Source organism: Pongo pygmaeus, chromosome 10, assembly GCF_028885625.2.
Source record: "Pongo pygmaeus isolate AG05252 chromosome 10, NHGRI_mPonPyg2-v2.0_pri, whole genome shotgun sequence".
Lineage (NCBI taxonomy): Eukaryota > Metazoa > Chordata > Mammalia > Primates > Hominidae > Pongo > Pongo pygmaeus.
Genome location: NC_072383.2, coordinates 78,376,773 through 78,397,618, shown reverse-complemented (window position 1 = coordinate 78,397,618; position 20,846 = coordinate 78,376,773). Strand labels below are relative to the sequence as shown.

General features: G+C 36.3%; 1 protein-coding gene across 2 annotated transcripts in view; it reads right to left on the bottom strand.

Annotated features, from left to right (window-relative positions):
• The window catches only part of OTOGL (otogelin like), a 289,364-nt gene that overhangs the window by 39,909 nt on the left and 228,609 nt on the right, over window positions 1-20,846 (bottom strand). For both annotated transcript variants that reach the window (XM_054443471.1, XM_054443472.1), the window contains 10 exons: window positions 20,265-20,382; window positions 15,464-15,543; window positions 15,089-15,157; window positions 11,170-11,243; window positions 8,100-8,277; window positions 7,678-7,820; window positions 7,412-7,435; window positions 7,228-7,320; window positions 4,997-5,186; window positions 2,131-2,345 (listed from right to left, as the gene is read on the bottom strand). In XM_054443471.1, coding sequence (XP_054299446.1) covers window positions 2,131-2,345; window positions 4,997-5,186; window positions 7,228-7,320; window positions 7,412-7,435; window positions 7,678-7,820; window positions 8,100-8,277; window positions 11,170-11,243; window positions 15,089-15,157; window positions 15,464-15,543; window positions 20,265-20,382 — 1,184 coding nt within the window. The remainder of the gene's footprint in view (window positions 1-2,130; window positions 2,346-4,996; window positions 5,187-7,227; window positions 7,321-7,411; window positions 7,436-7,677; window positions 7,821-8,099; window positions 8,278-11,169; window positions 11,244-15,088; window positions 15,158-15,463; window positions 15,544-20,264; window positions 20,383-20,846) is intronic.

Below are 20,846 nucleotides of genomic sequence, written 5' to 3'. Positions count from 1 at the left end.
CATTATGCCTTGAATAGTCAAGCTGAAAGTTTCCTGATATAACCAACCTTTCAAGTTCCCAGTTAAAAACGCAATTTTAAAAAATCATGATGCTTTAAAAAGACAGACTAAAGTGGCACTGAATGAGTTTTAAAGTGTTTGCTATTTCTTCATGTTTATGTGCATGCATTTTAAAAATGTGAACATTTAAAACTTATTTTCATCCAAATCTCCATGTAAAACTGAAGTTCCACAAAGATATGCCATTTTTATCCCATGACTTCATACTTTTGTCTTTTCCCTCAGGGAATGCATAGGGCGCATCAAAGGTCATTCACAGTGAGCTCCTTCCTGACTTGACAATTCCCTTGCTTTCCTTCCCTGACTCTTCCCTTCATAGATGTCGCACCAAACTCTTTTAATGTTTTCCTCACATGGCCTTTAAACCAAGCTTTCTCTTGCATATACAGTCAGCCCCCCTTACCCAGGGTTTCCGGTTTCCACATCCATAGATTCAACCAACCATGGATGAAAAATATTCAGAAAAACCGATGTGAGAGAGATCTGGCTGTGACATCTGTCATCCCACTGACTGCCAGGGTTGATTCAGCTGATCTGGGTTGCTCAGCAAGTGTCCCTTCCTCCCTCACTGTTCCATTTACGTCCTTCCCGAAGGTGTGCATTTGGTTGAAAGGACGACCATCCCCGACAGAGGAACGGCCTTTGGTCAAGGGTATATGAGTAGCTGCACTCCCCTGCTAGAATCTCCAAAGATGCTCTCAAAAATATTCAGAAAAAGAAAGTAAAAAAAAAAAAATACAAGAATAAAAAATAATAAAAATGTAAAAAATAATACAGTGTAAAAACTATTCATATAGCATTTAGCTTGCATTAGGTATTATAAGTAATCTAGAGATGATTTAACATATGTGGGAGAATTGTGTAGGTTATATGCAAATACTATACTATATTTTATAAAGGGACTTGGGCATCCAAGGATTTTGATATCTGTGAGGGTCCTGGAACCAACCTCCCACTGAGGGACCATTGCATTGTTATCTCTGCCTGGAACTCCATCCCTCCCTCTTCTCTCCTAGCAAACTCATACTTTTAAACAATTCAAAGATCTAAAACCCCGGGCCGGGCGCGGTGGCTCACGCCTGTAATCCCAACACTTTGGGAGGCTGAGGTGGGTGGATCATGAGGTCAGGAGATCCAGACCATCCTGCCTAACATGGTGAAATCCTGCCTGTACTAAAAATATTAGCTGGGCGTGGTCATGGGCACCTGTAGTCCCAGCTACTTGGGAGGCTGAGGCAGGAGAATCACTTGAACCTGGGAGGCGGAGGTTGCAGTGAGCTGAGATCGTGCCACTATACTCCAGCCTAGGCGACCGAGTGAGACTGTCTCAAAAAAAAGAAAAGAAAAGAAAAAGATCTAAAACTCCATGAAGTCTTCTCCAAACCTGGGCTCCTGTGTACCTCTATAATGTATATTTTAACGTATCTGCTCACAGACTTGCCTTCCTACTAGGCTCCTTGAGGGTAAGGAGAGCATCCTATTCATCTTCTATCACAGAAATCTAACACAGTGATTTCTATGTACTAGATGCTCACTAAATTATAGTTAAATGATCAGGAAATACTGTATTTGTCCTTTGTCTTTAATGATGGATTTTTTAAACAATATAGATTATTTAAAATACCTACTAATCACTTAAACTCAGAAAGTTAGAGACCAATAAAGACCAAGTAAATTGAGTAAGTGACAGATTCTATTACAAGTATATGCCTAAGAAGCCAGGATCATAAGGAACTGATTAAAGCCTCACTGTCTTGGTCTTGAAACTGGGTTATCAAACGTCATTGATCTCTGTCTCCTGGAGACATTTATTCATAGGACAAACTTTCATTTTTTTCCTGAAAGCTGTAGATATAATTCTAACGAAGCATAAAGAAAAGAAATAAAATTATCCTTCTTGTGTTTGTAAGCCTGTAAACAATAAGTGATTCTGAATTCCAAAGCATACTGACAGAAGGTTGGGGGTTTTGTTCTCAGTAGAAGAACATCATAGCAAGAACAGTAACGTATTGGCTTTTACTGTCAACATATCTAACATGAAAGTATTATTTATGGTTGCTTCCAACTTACTTTATCATGACATGGAATGAAAATTCTTCTATTTAATAAATCAATGCACTGGCTGCAATCATGCTCAGTACAATTCCTAACAGGTCTTCTCATTGTTACTTCAAATGATTTCTCAATTTCCCAGCTCTCAATAAATAATCCTATGTCTTCCATATTTGTAATAATTGTGCCATTTTGCATCCTTAGATCATCATCTGGATCTTCATTGCAAATTCCTTGAAAGAATATATGACAGTTAGAAGAAAAAAACTTAAACCAGTGTAGACAGCACAACTAAATCAGTTAAATAATTGATTTTAAATGAACAAATGATTTACCGTATAAGGTACCAAGTTTACGTATCCTTGAACTTTTACACTGAAAGAACTTTTTAAATTATGTTCTAATTTTTTGATAAGATAGTGTAGAACTAACTGCCTTAACCCAATAAGAAAGAAATCAAAAGCCTAGAAGTCAAGATACATGAAGAGATCAGAGAAGATTAAGAAAGAAGACATTAATTCTGTTCCTATACTCCTCCATTACTAACACCATCTTCTAACTTAGTAACTAGTGGCCTGGCAAGGGACTTTCCACAGTAATGGACATTTGGTGACTGGCTCCCAGGCTTCCACTTCCCTGTGAAAACTCTGCCTGAAAATATTAAATATTTTTCTTTCAGGAATTATCACTGCTCCATCACCTAGTGCATGACATCATTCCAGGTGAGGGCTCTGATTGGCATAAAGGTAATCTTCACTCCCTTGCATTAGCAACTGTTCCAGGTAATCCAGGCATAAACCAGCAAGCATGTAGCAGTCACCTAGGCACATGAATTTATTCAACATAGGGACAACTATTGTCAAGCTCAAGACTTGAACTTGGAATTCTAGGACACAGGCAATTTCCCTTCCTTGGGATGCCTTGACCTGCCTCTATCTTCCTTGAGAAAAGCCAAACTGAGGATGAGCTTACTCTTCACCAAATGCAGTGCAGAGCCAAGGAAAGTAATGAGACCAGGTCTATAATCATACCTTACCTGAATCCCACCCAACTTTAAGACATAATTTTTCTTAATTCCCAAGACTCTGGGCTATAAAATATATGAATAAAAATTTTCTTCAAACATCAAATCTTAATTCCCAAGGAGATATATCAGGATGAATAAAGGTTGCAATGCCTCACCTTTGTAAATACACAGGGTACTACGTGAAATTAAACATTAAAAAAAAAAACCTAAGTGGACTACATTGTAAAGGAGCTACTATTTTTTAAGTCTAAACTTTTCTAGAGAAAGGTAATTTCTAGTAAAAATATGTTTGCACTACAACTTCAGTCACCACTCCAGACTTCATAGTGCTGTGTAGAATAAGATGTCAATATAAGCCTCTCATTCCAGTGTTCAAACTCTGTTTGGATAACAGTCTTACTCACTAGAAGCTTTTCAGCCAGCACCTAGTCTAGTGATCCTGACAGTACCCAGATTTCCCTTTAATGAAGCATACTTCTCTCATTGTGGAGGTCAAGGAATTTAGGGCATGAGCCCTGTTTAGTATAAAGGTGATTCTCGCCCTGTCTCTGCAGCACTTAGTTAAGAATCCAGCTAGCAGAGTGGCTGTCTACATGAAAGCAAGAGCTAATGGTAGAGAAGGATAAAAAACATAAAAATCAAACTGAAATAATACTCTTCAAAAGTGATGTTATAGGAGAAAATATGCATTTCCAGTCTCAGTTATTACTCAATAATAACTATTGATTTAGTACATATACTCATTAATGCCTATTTCCAAATCATAACCTTAAGTCACCATAGAAATTTATGCTATGTTTAGCATACTCTAAACAAGTGAGGAACTATGAAAACCATTTTAGCAAAAGTTTCCAAAAATGTTCAAATTTTTAAACAGGAAATTTGGATATTTTGTGTAATTTATTGAGGGCAAGGACTCAGCCACTCATTTTTGAGTTGTCAGCATCAAGCATAATGTCAGACACACAATAGGTGATCCATAAACTTTTATTTAATTAATATTTACTGAGATTAAAAATAGATATATTTGTACTAAACCAACATTTATTGACTGTGTGTATTTATGTGTTGTGTTTATACTAACTTTCACATGTAATCCAAACAATCTTGAAAATGGATATTACTGTCCCCTTTTAAAGATGAGGAAACTGACATTCTCTTCAGAGCACACAGCTGTAAAGAGAATAACCTGTGTTCAACTTTCTAGCAGACACCAGAGCCAGTATTCTTTTTATTTCATTATGTACCTACAGATATTTCTAATTTGTTTTCTTTGACATAAAACTCTTTATATATCTGTGTAATATATTGCAATATTAAACCTAGATGTAATGGTATATCTAAGCTTTAGATTTCATAATAAAACTAGGACAAATATTCTGAATGGTATGTTCTTTCAAGATGACTTAAGTTTTCCCTGATTTCAAGCTTTTAAAAAAATTAAGAGGAAACAAAGATATGTAAGCCTTTAAACTTTCTATGCCTCACTTGTATCACTTATAAATTGAGATAATACTATTATCTACTTACTAGATCTTAAAGTTAAGTGAGTTAAAATATGTAAAATAATGCCTGACACTTCATTAATGCCTAATAAAGATGAGCTAGTGGAAATACAAACAGCATCGTAGTAACAGCAGTAAGCATACATTTTCATAAAATACCCAAATTGAAGTGTTATTTCCTGCTTCTTAGCACATTTATGGAAAAATCATTGCTTCCTTCCATATTTACATGGGAACTGAAAGTTAATATCACATCTCAAATCTGAAAAATGGGGCAACAGGGTCCAAAATGGCATAGCGTGAATAGAAAAAAAAAAACAGACGAAATCAAGATTTGAAGGGCAGCGCTCACCACAAAGTCCTTCTGTGTAGGATGACAAGTTAAATCGGAAGCCAAAATGAATGTCTATGATTCCTGTAAGATGAGACCACTTTATGATTAGTCCAGCTGGAGTAGTAATTACATACATTGAACCAGAATCCTCTATGGACAGTTCCTGACTTGAAAAGGGCAAAGGCACAACAATGGAATCCACTTCTACCTAGAATAACATAAATACACCTGTTACGAAATATTTACTTAAATATACAAATTAGGAGAATACAGAACTATTCTGATTTAATGTAAACTATTTTTTAATTTTTTTAAAAAATGTATTTCTTACTGCTGCCACAGCTTCTCAGAACCTTTAAGCTATTTTATTCTTTTGCTGTGCCTTGCTCTAGTCAATATTTGCTCTAATGTCATTACCTTTCATTTTCCTCAAAATTTAACTTTCTTCTATGTTATGTACACTTTTATGTCTGTTTCCTTCAATATATGTTTATATTGATAACACGATGCTTCTAATATGAATTTAAGATAATAATGTTATTTTCTGGATGTTTTCCTTAATCTGGATTTTTTCCTTGATCTTCTAAATCATTGTTTGCTTAACTTCAACGTTCATAACAATCATCTGTCAGGCTTGTTAAAGATCAAGATTCCCAGTGATTCTACTTTCCAGGTTTGCATTGGATTATTGACTGCATTTTTAGCATGTACTAAATCAATATATACAGGTATTTGGTAATACTAATGTAGGCAATCCAAGGATTACACTTTGAAAAACAGCGCTTTAAATAATGGCAATGACATGAAGCCATGAGCTGTAACTAGCAGCAAATTTCTCGAAGTTATGCCTCACCAACCATTCAATTTCTCATTTTTATATCTTGTTCATACTGCTGTCCTTGAGCTGAAACATACTTTCTCTTTCTCTCCCTTCTTTCTACTTATTCTTTAAGATTTATCTTAAGTGTGACCTCCCCGAAAAAAGACCTGTTTGACCCGCCTATAAACTATAAGACATTAAGTAACTCTTCTCTTTATTTCTATGATATCTTGGTCATAATTCTATCACTGTACGTCCTATTGCTTTCTAATCAGCAGATAATTACATTATACAAATCACGCACAAGTATAAGTTACTTGAGATCAGGACCTATGTTGTTTTATCATGTTAAACTCTCACTAAGTCATTTTGAAAAATAACTTGTTATTAGCTGAATACAGTGCCTGACCAGTGAATGATCAGTGATGAGTTCATCTGGGGCCAAAAATAAGTCCTTCCACCCAAATGCTTCAAATAATGACACTGACCAGCTTTGTGTTTACTTCTCACCCACTTCCTGTAAGCATATCACCTCATCAAACTCAAAGATATATGCAAATGATATCATTCAAAAAAAGTACCTCATTTATATATTTTGTTTTACTTAAACCTTTTAAATATCTTCTTTCATTTTTAGGCTCATTTTAATATTCTTTTCAGTCTAGAATCTATGGACCTATGTTAACAAGTGGAGTTATTTCCAGAAAGTACACAGTACTTCAGCCATTTTAATAAAAATCTTTACACTTTTTTTTCATATTTTAGAGAGAATAACTTAGAACTGAGTGAAGCACTGAGTTCATAAGGCACTCCTGTTTGGCAAACACATATTCCTTGGGATAAGAGTTTTTCCTGTAAAACCAAAAGGTTCCTTTCATTTTTTATAATGCATTGCTTTTTTATAATACATGGCACTTCTTCAATTTATTTCAAAAAAGTTAAATTTTTTTTCATATTTTTCTTATGTTAGCTATCATTTATTCACCAAAAACTTAATTATGTCAACACTTCAAACCCACTCCTTCTATCTGTTTTTCTCTTAACGGTCTTTATTCCGGTGTTCTTGACTACTATGCTTTTCCACATTATTATCCCACTCCTTCATATCATTTCCACTCTGTCTGATTTGAAACGTGATATTAACTCTGACACAAAGAAGACTGGCCAATCACATTATCTCGGAGGTCGCTAGTGTATTTAACATGGTCCCTGCAGTTAACCTCACAGGGGAAAATATTTGCAATAATTGGCACATTATTGAAAGACAAATATAATATTAAGAAACACATTTTATGTTGTCCATGAAATGATTACTATATATAAAATTAAATTCCATTGATACGCTTAATTTTCCCTCTTATTGGAAATAACTGTTTACATAATTTATTTTCATCTAATGTAAGAAAAAATTTTAATTTTGTATTCTTACCTTTCTTGCTAACCGATTGACAATTATTTTATGTATGGATGTTGTCACATTTAACTTCTTAAAACAAAGTCCAGAGATTCTTCCAGAGGGAGCCTTAATTTGAAAAAAATTAAAACTTTACGGAGTTAAACATAATTGTAGTGATAAACAGAATGAATGTACTAAACACTTTGCAAATACTCACTAGCTTTTTTAAGGAGTTTCCATTCTGGAAAAAAAATAAAGAAATACTTTTAAATGCATTATTTGACTTTTTAAAACATTATTTGGATTTATATGCCTCTAAATAGATTAATATGAAAGGTTTTCAGAAATGTTTCTGAAACATTATCAGAAGACCGATCTCAGTGAGTTTTTGAGCTCCCTCCTCCCATGAGAATCCCTGATGTTGCAAAAGACATTAGCTATATATTTATGATGAAATGACTGCAAAAATAAATTATGACCCACCTGATTCATGGAACATTTTTCGATATGAGCAACTATAATTTCACCAGGAATTCTTACTAAGATATAAGAAGCCATGCTATATAATGCTGCATTGTTTCCATCAAATGTAATAATGCTCAGTTCTGACAACATGGAACACCGACCTATAAAAATGGTGGAAAGTGGATTTAGTCTGTTAACTATCTGCATTTTTAGTAATAAATGCTCTTTAAAAAAAATCCATTAAATTAGCCTTATTATGTCTGACAAGAAGCAACTCTAAAAGTTATATACTGTGAGCCAAAATCATAAATCAAATAATGAAAACTCAAAAACAATAACTTTGGCTTGATGAGGTGAAAGGTTCAAAAAAGTAACAATCTCTCCAGATTAAAAAAAAAAAAAAAAAAAAAAGGATCACCGCTTAAGAAATGCAAACTTACAAGGACATTCCCACTCAGGGCAGCAAATATCACTGTTCACTTGAACTGGCCTTCCTCGGAAACCACAGTCAGGCATTTCCACGTCCTTTGGGCAATTAAGGGACCAGTTGTATAACTGCCATTCCATATTAAGGCATATGTATTGGCTACAATCATAAACTGGATCAAATTTCTGAGGCTGTTAATAAAAAAAGATTAGTGGGTTTTTTTCATTCTCAACTAATGTTTTTAATTGATTTTTAAATTTCACATTCATATTGCCCATGGTGTACATTTATTGAATACAAAAACTTTTGAAAGATAAAGAATTAAAATTTTGCTACAACTTTTTATTGATGTACCCTTTCTATAATATTCAATGTATATTTAATTTAAGCTTTACCTTAATATTGATTGGACATTAGATTGACCATATATTCGAACATCTGAAGAAAACAATGTTCTCCTGAATTCCCTAGATTAGTTTTTTTGCAAGCAAATTTATAAAATGACAGCTGACCGTTCACATTATGTTGTGCAAAGTTATATCAATATAACTTCATGTGTCATAATGTCAACTTAAAAATCACAACTTAATATTATCTAAATACTTTATTAAAATGTTATATATAACATCAGTTTGACAGCACCTAGAGTGTATAATCATAAATTAATTTTATATGTAACTCACAATGTCTAGGTAAACAAATAATAAATAAATAAGTGGTAGATTTTTCAAAGTTTATAAATCACATTCCATTTAAATTATGATAATAATTATAGCAATGCTAAACTAGACATTTTCTAATTAACCCATTTCATTCTCTTAACCCTCTAAGGTAGATACTATTATTTCATATTTATTTTATAGATGAGTAAATGGTGTGGGAGTTAAAGTAATTTGCCCAAGGTCCCACAGATAGAAGATAGTAGAGTCAGCATCTAAGTCCAGGCATTGTTACTCGGGAATCTATGCTCTTGACCACTAGTCTCTACTGCATGTCTGGGGATTTCAGAATAAAAATTAACTACTATTTAGCACCTATTTCACACCATATGCTAATAAAGTATCTTTTTTCGTTTGCTTCTCCCTAAATCTTTTGGATCAGTTTCTATCATTCCAATATAATATATGATTTTAAAAATAAAGTTAAGAGAAATTACTAATTTTCTAAATAGTAAAACTCTTAAGTGAGCACTTCAAAATTTAAGAGTCCAATTTTCCAAAATTTTCTGTGTAAAAGTTGTACCACTTCTCAGGTATTGAACTTGCTTTTCATTTAGCCAGAAAAATGAAAGCAATTACAAGACAACTATAGCCCTCACAGACATCTAAACCACCCAAAGGATTTTAGACCTACCATTCTACTGAAACTTTTTAACAAGGTCACCAGCAACTCACATTGATAAATCCAATGATCAATTCTCAGACCTCATCTCAGACCTATTAATACATTCAGTATAGCTTATTACTCCACCTTCCTTATAATATTTTTTTCCTTAGATTTCAGATCACCTGCAGCCTCCTACATTTTCTCCTATTTCTCTGGTTAACATTATTTGCATGTCTGTCATCTTCTCTCAACCTACGAAAGTTGTAGTGGCCCTTTTCACTTCTCTATCTGTACTCACTGCCTTTATTATCTCACCCAGTCTCATACCATTTATCTGCTGAGAATTCCCAAATTTTTTCTTAGCATGACCTATATATACTCCATGTATGTCTGCCAAATCTATATGTCCACAGCTTTCTGCTGTCTGTGAGGAATCTCAAGCTTCACATGGCAAAACTGAACTCATGATTATACCCATCCCAGACATTCACTCCCCAAGATTTCTCCATCCTGGTTGACACCAGCCCTTTAGTTGCTGAAGGCAAAAGTTTTAGAATCTTTGTTGCTTCCCTTTTACTCACACTTCACATGTAATCTTTCTACCTTCAAAATATATCCAGGATCCAGGTACTATTCACCATCTTCACTGCTATCACCTGAACCAGGCCATCATCACCTCTGGCCTAAATTCCTACAATGGCCTCCTAAACAGTTCTATTGTCTCCTTACACCTTACCCACAATATACCAGCCAAAATGATCTTGAAACTACTCAGATTGTGTAATTCCTTGACTCAAAAATATACAGCACCTTCCCAAGTCATTTAGAACAGAAGCCACAGTCTTTACAATACAAGGTCTAACATAAATCTACTTTATTGTCTACTATTTTATTCCTTTATTACTTACTGGCCTCCTTGTCATTCTTTTAATACATTAGGTACATTCTTGCCTCAAGGCCTTTGCACTTGCTGGTCCCTCTGCCTGGAACTTTGTTGACCCCGTCCTCTACATTGGTTCACTCTCTCAACATTTGCAGATCATTTGCTTAGAGGTTGCCTTATCAGTGAAGATTTTCCAACCATCTTATTAAAAACAGTATTATTTTTCTCCTGACCAGCACCTCTGACATTTTATACAACTTCATTTATTTCGCTTATTGGCTATCTCAGAAACTCCAATAGAACATAAACTCTGGAAAGGCAGAAATGTTTGCCTACTTTTATATTTTTTCCATAGGATCTGAATAGTGCCTGGCTAGAAATGGTGCTAAATAAATATTGGTTGAATAAATAATTAGTTTATCAGAGCAAATGGTATATTTGATATAAGAAGATCTCTGCCCAAGTCTTAGGAGAGAAAACTACTAGTTCTAGGAGACAATGACTTTTATCTTTTTTGCTTACCTGTGTATGTTTAACATATTGCACAGTGACTGACATGAAGTAGATGCTTAATAATATTTATGAATGCCTGATTCACAGATAAATCCATACTAGATAACTCTTTATTAAGGAATCACACTTAAGATCTTATTTCAATTTTGTTTTTCTTAGTGTGTCTAGAAGCTAATTAATAAGAAATATCTTATCAGTTACAATTGTTCCAATGAAATGCATATTTCTTTTTATCTTTTAGCAAGGATAGACTAGAGAACATACCAAAAAAAACTTTAGTAGCATTTGGATATTGACACAGAAATTTGAGTGGATGATATATGGAAATGACAAAGAGCTGGAAGATATTGCTCAGTCATACCTCACATTCCAAGCCTGTAGTTGGTGTTACCATATCAAACACAGTGATGCCTGATGGAGTAATCATTTCCAAAACTGTCAGAAACGAAAAGGTAATCCTCATTAGTGGAATGCATTTATCTTGTATGGAATTGATATGTCACAGAAACTGTGCTAAGAAATTTTATATAGATTATTTCACATATTCCTTCCTAGAATCCTGTGATGTTGGTAATAATAGTATCGACATTTTACAGAAGATGAGGAAACTAAGCTGTAGAGAAGTAAGGCTGTTAAGTAGCAGAGGCAGAATTTGAACTTGGAAATGAATTCTGATTCCAGAAATTTGGCTTTTAATCACCATTCTATAAACACCTTCACTTCCTTAATGGTGTCAACACAATTGCGTGAACAGGCAAAAAAAAATATTAATAGTATCACTAACCATTCCTCAGAAGTTAAAAATTTTCTTACATTTTGAAAATAAGTAATGAGGCTGACCCCTTGATTTTGGTGAACCTTGAGAATGTGTTCCTTACGAGCAGAATAAATGTTGATGTGGACCATGTGGAGGCCCTAGTTGATGGGTGTGGTTTAGGGGTGACCCATAGAAAAGGGAGATGTGATTGGTAAACACATTTGTGAGGCATCTTCTAAAGGTGCCAATATTAGAGGTGTCTCTAAAATATTCAGTCTGAAAGATTACAGAAGAGCCACAATAAATGGCTGAAATTATTCTCAGCCATAATCGCAGTGCCCGTAGTTGACAGTGTTTAAAAATAACCTCATTAGTTTCCTATTGCTGCTGTAATGAATTACCACAAATTTAGTGGCTTAAAACAACACCAGTGTATTAGCTGTTTTGGAGCTCAATGTAGCCATTTCACAATGTACATATATTTCAAAACAACATGTATACAATAAATATATACAATTTTTCTTTGTCAATTTTCAAAATTAATTAATTAATTTTTAAACAAAAGAAGCCCTAAAATCAAGCTATCAGTAGGACTGCATTCCTTCTGGAGGCCCTAAGGGAGACTCTGTTTCCTGGTCTCTTCCAGCTTCTATGAACTACCTGGACTTGGCTCATGGTCCCTTCCTTTAATTTCAGAACCACAGCACAAAATCTTCAAATCAATCTCTCTCTCTTCCCCTTCTTTCTTCCCTTCCTTTTCCCTTCTTTCCTCTGATTCTGTTGTCACATCACCTTCCCTGGCTCCAACTCTCTTGCCTCTCTCTTATAAGGACATTTGTGATTACATTGGTGCCACATGAATATTCCAGGATAATTTCCCCATCTCATGATCCAGGCATAAGCCAGTCACCATCTTAATTTAGCCACATGTATGGCCATGTAAAGTCATATATTCATAAATTCTGGGGACTAAGACAGTGACATCTTTGGAGGACCATTATTCAGCATACCACAACGACATTTTTAAAACTTTTAATATTTCTGGCCGGGCATGGTGGCTCTCGCCTGTAATCCCAGCGCTTTGGGAGGCCGAGGAGAGATCATTTGAGGCCAGGAGTTCGAGACTGGCCTGGCCAACATGGCAAAACCCTGCCTCTACTAAAAATATAAAAATTAGCCGGGCATGTGGTGCATGCCTGTAATTTCAGCTACTTGGGAGGATGAGGCAGAATTGCTTGAACTTGGGAGTTGGAGGTTGCAGTGAGCCAAGATCATGCCACTACACTCCAGCCTGAGTGACAGAGCAAGACTCCACCTCAAAAAAAAAAAAAATTCTAATGACTGGGAAGTTCAGTGGTCTTAACAGTTCACTGTTATCTAAAATCATCAAAGGCTTATAAACATTATCTGGGTGTGGATTTACAATGGCCAAGCTGTCTTGATAACTACAGCTTTGTGGTATGTCTTGAAACTGAGAAGTATGAGTACTCCAAATTAGTTATTTTTCAAGACTGTTTTGGCTGTTCTAGGTTCCTTGTACTTCTATATGAATTTAGGGTTAACATCAATTTCTGCAAAGAAGTAGCTGGGATTTTGATAGGGATTGTATTGTGTCTATAAATACAATTTGGGAGTATTGCTATCTTAACAACTCTACCAATCCATGAATATGGAATTTCTTCAGCTTCTTAATTCTATCAACAATGTTTCATAGCTTTTATTGTACAAATTTTACACTTCTTTTGCTACATATATTCTAAGCATTTTATTCTTTTTTGATACTACTATAAAAGCAATTGTTTTCTTTATTTCATTTTCAGATTGTTCATGGCTAGTATACAGAGATACAATTGATTTTTGTGTATTGCTCTTGCATTCTGCAACCTTGCTGAACTCATATATTGCTAATAGTTTTCAGTAGATCCCTTAGAATAACCTAAGATCATGACATCTGCAAATAGAAATAGAAATAGCTTTATTTTTCTTATCTTTGAGAGTAATGAAATATAGTTTGTATTCTCTGCATAGAGATTATGGTTGTTTAAATCATTTTACACATTTGAGATATATGTTGAATATTAATTTGGAGGATATAAGAGAGCTCAAAGTAGAGAGCAATACTTAGAATAATTAACAGTCTATGCCCCAGATGTTAAAACATGCAATCTTATTTCATAGACTTATTCCCCTTATAAATTGAATGATGTAGGTGAAGTACCTCCACCTTCTCCCAAAGCATGCTTTAAACTATACTAAATTCACTGATGCCTAAAATTTCACAACAGTATAGTAATTCCTTATCTCTAGAAGGGTAAACCTCTCTCGTAGGGCTCTTATTAAGATTAAGTGTATGCCAAATGCTTAATCCAATACCTGGCATATAATTAGTACTCAAACGGTAGCTAACCAGAGAAGCAGTGGTACTAATGATGGTTTTAGTGAGGCTATTAATGCCTTTTTAAAAAATCCTGTTTCTTACCATGAGTCCTTTGTGACCTGCCCCCGATAATCTCTTCCACTCCATCATTCGGCACAATTCCCCTCAAACTGCACATTCAAGATACACTGACCTGCTTAAGATTCCTTCACGTGACATATTCTCTCTCACTTCCAGACTTTGCACATGCTGTCCTTACAATAGGAACATATTTCTCCCTTCTCTTAGCCTACCCAACTTCTGTCTTCGATTAACCTCTGACACCACACCTCCAAAATAAATATGATGGTCCTCCTGTGGGCTACTTGTATTTACCCCTGTTGTAGGATTGCAACAGCCTCTGGTCTATCAGAAGTTTTATCATACCTCCTCACTGAGGGCCAGGACAGTGCCAGGTAGAGTTGGTGCTCAATTAAAGCTTGTCAAATAAATTGAAAGAATAAATATCTGAACTTGACCTACATTATAATACCTTGAGGAATAATGCCTTAAGTTTGTCAAGCCTCACTGTGAGTGGATTTATTAAATCCTTCCCTGGGGCAAGTTTCACAGTGCGGGAGGAAAGCAAGGCTAGGAGCCCAGAATGCCTCCTCCAGAGCCGGAGACAGAATGCAAACATGGAAACGGAGGCAGTAAAGAAAACCATGATTTATGTCTATGTTTCATTAGAGCCAATTTAATCACTGTGAAAATCTAAGTGGGATTTAATCAAACCTAAAAGTAGAATTTAGGTTTTTGGATGTTAGGGAAGTCCAAGGAATCTACACGAACTGAAATGAAGAACGAGGTGGACCAAATGCAGAAGCCATTCAGAAAATGAGGCACGTAGCCCAGTGCGGTGTGGCTCATGCCTGTAATCCCAGCACTTGGGGGTCTCAGGCAGAAGAATCCTTTGAGGCCAGAAGTTCTAAAAAACATGGCATGCTGAGCCAATGGACGAGCTTAATGAAGCAAAAGTGACTGCTGGGTTTCCTAGCCCATAGGTAGTATTAATAATAGCAGCTACAGTAACACTTAAATTACATAAATTAAGCCAACACTTAAATTACATAGTGCTACTTTTGTTGTCTAAAATTGTAACAATACCTGTAAACATGGGCACAGTTGGCTTAGCTGGTGGCATTAATGTTGGTTCTGTGGGAATCACAGGTATACCTACAAAGAAACAAAGGTGCTCTTTTTAAAACTGTATTTGCATAAAATTAGACCCACATATTTCATAGAGGGCTCTTTAGCTTCAAGGAAAATGTTTTGGGAAAGAGAATGCAGGAAAGATGTTAGTGGAAGATCTACATGATTTAAAAAGTAATTAGAGAAAAAAAGCTATGTAAGAGACATTGAAGAATAATCTTATGAGAGTTGATTGTCTGTTTAAAACTTCTGTTTACAACGACTTGCCTCAGGAAAAAAATATGCAAGCATATCATTTTTCAGAGTAAATTAAGCAAGGTTCACACTTACAGTCTCCTGGATAAACACACTTGAGGGTGACCTCATCAAGGATCATATTTTTAGGGCAGTAGGGCAAGCATCCTTCAACCCTTTACATGGAAAAAAGAGTAAATCAAAGTGAAGAAAAGTTTGAAATACAAAAAAAAAGGACTACATTTAACATATGCAACTAAGATATACTCTTCCTAAAATGCTTCTATATACCCTTGTCAAGCACTAAGAACTGCTCCATCTGCTACTTCGTTTTATAAAATCACAAGCCAGAGGATGATAAGAGAATAGGATTAAGATTAAGGCAGAACTTGGACACAGAATATTAGAACCATATGCTTATATTTGGGGCACACTAAGTCCATGTTCCATAAGTCAGTGGAAATATGGAAGAATAATTTATTAAGGTGTTGTTGTTGTTGTTGTTTGTGACAGGGTCTCACTCTGTCACCCAGGCTGCTGTGTAGTGACGTGACCTTGGTTCACTGCAGCCTCATCCTCCTGGACCCAGGTGATCTTCACACCTCAGCCTCCTCAGTAGCTGGGACTACAGGCATGTGTCATCATGCCTGGCTAATTTTTTCTATTTCTTTTGTAGAGATGAGGTTTCGTCATGTTGCCCAGGCTGATCTTGAATTCCTGGGCTCAAGCAATTAGCCCACCTCAGCCTCCCAAAGCGCTGGGATTACAGGCATTAGCCCTGGCACCTGGCCAATTTATTGAGATTTTAACCTGTATTGATTGTACTGTTGCTTTCCACTTTTTTTTTTTTTTTTTTTTTTTTTTGAGATGGAGTCTCGCTCTGTCGCCCAGTAGCTGGGACTACAGGCACCTGCAACCACGCCCGGCTAATTTTTTGTATTTTTAGTAGAGATGGGGTTTCACCATGTTAGCCAGGATGGTCTCGATCTCCTGACCTCGTGATCCACCCACCTCAGCTTCCCAAAGTGCTGGGATTACAGGTGTGAGCCACCACGCCCGGCCCGCTTTCCACTCTTATACTCACCTCACATCCAAGCAGATTGGCATGCTCTTTGACACTATCATTGCCTTGACAGTGTTTGTAGAACAAATACAGCATCTTCAGTGGCTCTCCCTGCCTGTTATTAATCCTAAACTCACTGAAAAGATACTACTGATCTCTAGGTGGAAGGGATGAACATGGTTGCAATTCTTTCGAGAACAGGGAGAGGAAGGAGCAGAAGCTATAGTTTTCAAGAATATTAGGACCTGTGCCCAAATCTGGGGCAGTGCCCTGGAAGGACATGGTTGTATAAGAGCCTGACAAGATTCTATTTCAAGCCCTAGGATGTCTGGCCTTGGTAAGAATCCCCAGTCCTTGTTTGGAGCACAGAAGCCAAGGGAGAGTCTCAAATTTCAAGAGGCCATGTTGTGGGCCAAAGACAGGAGGGAACATGAGAATGCTTTTCTTCTAAAGGAATGGAGACAAGATAATGACTGAGAGTACATTTTTCTATGTCCAATTAAGGCTCAGAGTTCAATTTATTCTAAATCAAAAGAAAAAAATATAATCCTTCAGGTGCAACCAACTCTAATTATTATATTACTATATACTACAGAGAATTCATGCAGATATTGTTATAAAAAGGCTTGCTCATCTGCCTCTAGAATATACTAGCAGTTTTAAATAATATATTTACAAATTTTAAAAACATTTCCATTGCCTCATCTGTAAAGAATTTGAATTAAAAGTGTTGAAGGCCTCGTTTCATTCCAGATGGAAACAAACTAACTCGACACTAAAGGTAAATGCTGCTCATAAGACCCTTGTTCTTGGAGGCAAATCCAGGCAACACTTTTTAAAGACAAGAAAAGTTAACTTCTGTCTTAATGAAGTTTAATAAAACACATTTAGCCATCTCTTGGATACCTCCTTCACAACTGTTTTTTTAAAAACATAAATAGCTTAGCTTATATAACTAATTATTTCATAAAATGAAATTGAGTAATAAAACTTTAACTAGCATATGATATTCTTATTCTCTTCTAAACTTTGTGAAGTGGAAGAAAAAAGAAAAAGGAAAGTTACTGGATCACTGACAGACAAGGGCTAGTTAGTTATTATTTAATTTGGTCAAAATCAATTTTTATGCAACTCAATTATTTTGCAGTTGTTTTATGCAAGTCAAAACCACAGCCATCCTTGTACAATACTTTTTAAAAAACGATTAACCTGTTCCTTAAAATGTCTATCATCAACATAGCAGGTTTGCTTTCTTTTATCATACAATTGGTATTCTACTCAACTTCTAACTGATAAGTTTAATGCCTCAGATGCAGAATGGTTCTTAAATAGGTATATTAGATAATAGGAATAACAGTATTTACATATGTGCTCTATGGTAGGTTACTTGGCAACTTTTCTCATAAAAGCTCTAATTTTCATGAAATATTTTTATTCTAAACACTTGCTATGTGCCGGAAACCGCAATCACCTAGAACAAGAGTGCTGGTTATGTTGTGGACTTGGAGGAGGGGGCACAGGGCCATACTAAAACCCCAGCTCAGTATTTGAGTCCTTCCTCAAGTACTGCAGGCATAAGGAGCAATAATTAGCCACACTGGCACAACGAAAGGAAAAAGGAAAAAGAAATGGAGGTAGAGATGAGAATCAGTTTGGCAGGAGCGAAGTTTCATCCTGAGTCTCTTCTCTGCATCCCAAACATACAGAAAGAGAAACTTATGGACAGCTACAGCCCAATACACTGGAAGCATTAAGGATATGGGTTCCACCACCCCAGAGACTGGTCATCCCACATCATCCCACAAGAAGTCACAAACTAGCCAAATGCCATTTGAAAATATAGCTCCATGTCCTCCCCAGTGCCCTGCCAGCTGTGCCTGCTGCTGTCTTCCTTCCCCACATACCCTTCGCATTGCTTAGCCTCACTCCAGGGCCACTGTTGCATGCTCTCATCCTGATGGCTACCAGAAGAGGCAGGAAATAGATTTGTGAGTGGGAGAAGTTCAAATGAATGATGAAGACTTCTTTTCAGAAGAAAATAAGTGATTGTTTTTATTTTTAAGAAGCTAAACAGAAATATCATTTTCTTCCCTCTGATCTCACAGCACTTGACAAACAACAGGGTGTAGCAGTCCAAACCCTGGCACTACTGTTTACAACTGTGTGACCAGGGAAACTGTGTAGCTTCTCTGTGCCTCAGTTGGTTTTCTCCTCTGGGAATAGGAATAATGAGATTTCCCCATTTTACAGCACTTGGCACAGTTCATGTTTACTGTAAATACTTAAATGTGCTAGCTGTTGTGCTTACCCCTCAAGACCTCCCTAGGCCATTTTCCAGTGCATTGAGATTGTTTTCTTTTGTTTCTGTTTCCTTCCAAAGACTGTGCACTCCTCGAGAGAGGGGCTGGATCTTACAGAGGGGCTGGATCTTACCTATTGGCAACATTTGCCATAGATCTTACAGATCTTACAGAGGGGCTGGATCTTACAGAGGGGCTGATCTTACCTATTGGCAACATTTGCCATAGAATACAACCTCGTAATTGTTCAATCAATTGTAAAATGATTCTCGTAAAAATATTCCCTCCTACTATTGATCCATATCTCCTTTATGGAAAATTCTTATATTAAAAAAAAGCTGTTTATACTCTGTCTCTGTTTTGTCTCTTCCTATTTTCTGACTTGCTAAATCCAATGAACAATTTTCCATATCAAACTCCAGATCCTCAAAACCAAATTCCTGACCTTTCCTCCGAAATGTTTCTTCTAACATCTTCCTTATCTCAGTAAATGGCAATGCAGTTCTTCTATTAGATCAAATCATTTGAAATTACTGCCATTTGACCAATTTGGCTACCAAAAATGGCAAAACTTCATATTATTTCACCTAATAACTGCTGAGGCCAAAACTTGATTCTTTAACTCTTCCTTCTCTCATAAATGATATTAAATCTGTTTGTTCCTCATAACCTCTTGGGCCACCAACCTGGTCAAATCCCCTTCATTTCTTGTCTGTATCACTGATCAATTCTGCCCGGTCCTCCTCTTCTCCAACAGCCCATTCTCAATACAACAGGCAAAGTACACTTTTAAAAACATAAATCAGATCATTCTACTCAGCTGCCTACAATACAGCCAGGTCTCCTATCTTACAGTAAAAGACAAAGTCCTTACAACAGGCTACAAAGCCTTAAATGATTTGCCCACTACTATGATTCTCTGGTCTCATCTCCCACTTCTCTCCATTTTGCTCACTTTGTTCTAACTTATGACCTCTTTGCTGACCCTCAAAGACACCAAACACCTTCCCACTCCAAGACCTTTGTCCTGTTCTCAAATTAAAGACTCTTCCCCAGATACCCACCTGGCCAGTGCCTTCGCTACATTTAGATCTCTGACCAGATGTCACCTTGTCAGGGTGCTCTTCACTGACCACCAATATTAATTGGCAAACACACACACATGCCTTATGCTCTCTGTCTCCCTTACCTTCCTTTATTTTTCTCTGTAACACATATCTGCCATAACAATATGTTGCATTATATATTTACATTTTTGTTTGGTTATTTTCTGCTCAATCCAACAATATGTAAGCTTCATGAGGGCAAATACTTGTCTATTTTGTTCAGTACTGTCTCCCCGGAAGCAAGAAGATTGCCTGCAACATAGTAGGCTCTCAATAACTACTTCTTGATTTAAGTGAAATTAATATCATGAAAGAATATATAGCATATACAACTTGAGAATGGCTGTTTTTAAATCTTGAAAAAAATTAACTGAAAACAGAATTTGCTAAGGCTGGACTTTGATCACTTATTGGTAAACATTACTTACGGTGGAAGAAATGCACATGCTAGTGCTTCAGGGTCACTACAGGTTTTAAAACAGGGTGTAGCACAAGGTTCATATCTCCATTCACACATCCTCCTGTAAGGCACTGCTGCCTGGATTTCTGGGAAAAAATAAAGTTTAGATTGTGTGCATATTTAATACATAGCTTGAAAACTAACAATTTCCTTTTCTTTCTCTTTTTTTTTTTTTTTTTTTTGAGACAGAGTCTCGCTCTGTCACTTAGGCTCGAGTGCAGTGGCACTATCTCGGCTCACCACAATCTCTGTCTCCTGGGTTCAAGTGATTGTCGTGCCTCAGCCTCCCAAGTAGCTCATACTACAGGCACATGCCACCACGCCCAGTTAATTTTTATATTTTTAATAGAGATGGGGTTTCGCCATATTGACCAGGATGGTCTCGAATTCCTGACCTCAGACGATCCACCCACTTTGGCCTCCCAAAGTGCTGGGATTACAGGTGTGAGCCACTGCACCTGGCCAAAAACTAGCAATTTCTTATATGAACCCTCCTAGGTTTTGACCCTTCTTTGACTACAATGCTACAGGAAAGACAGAACTGAAGAAA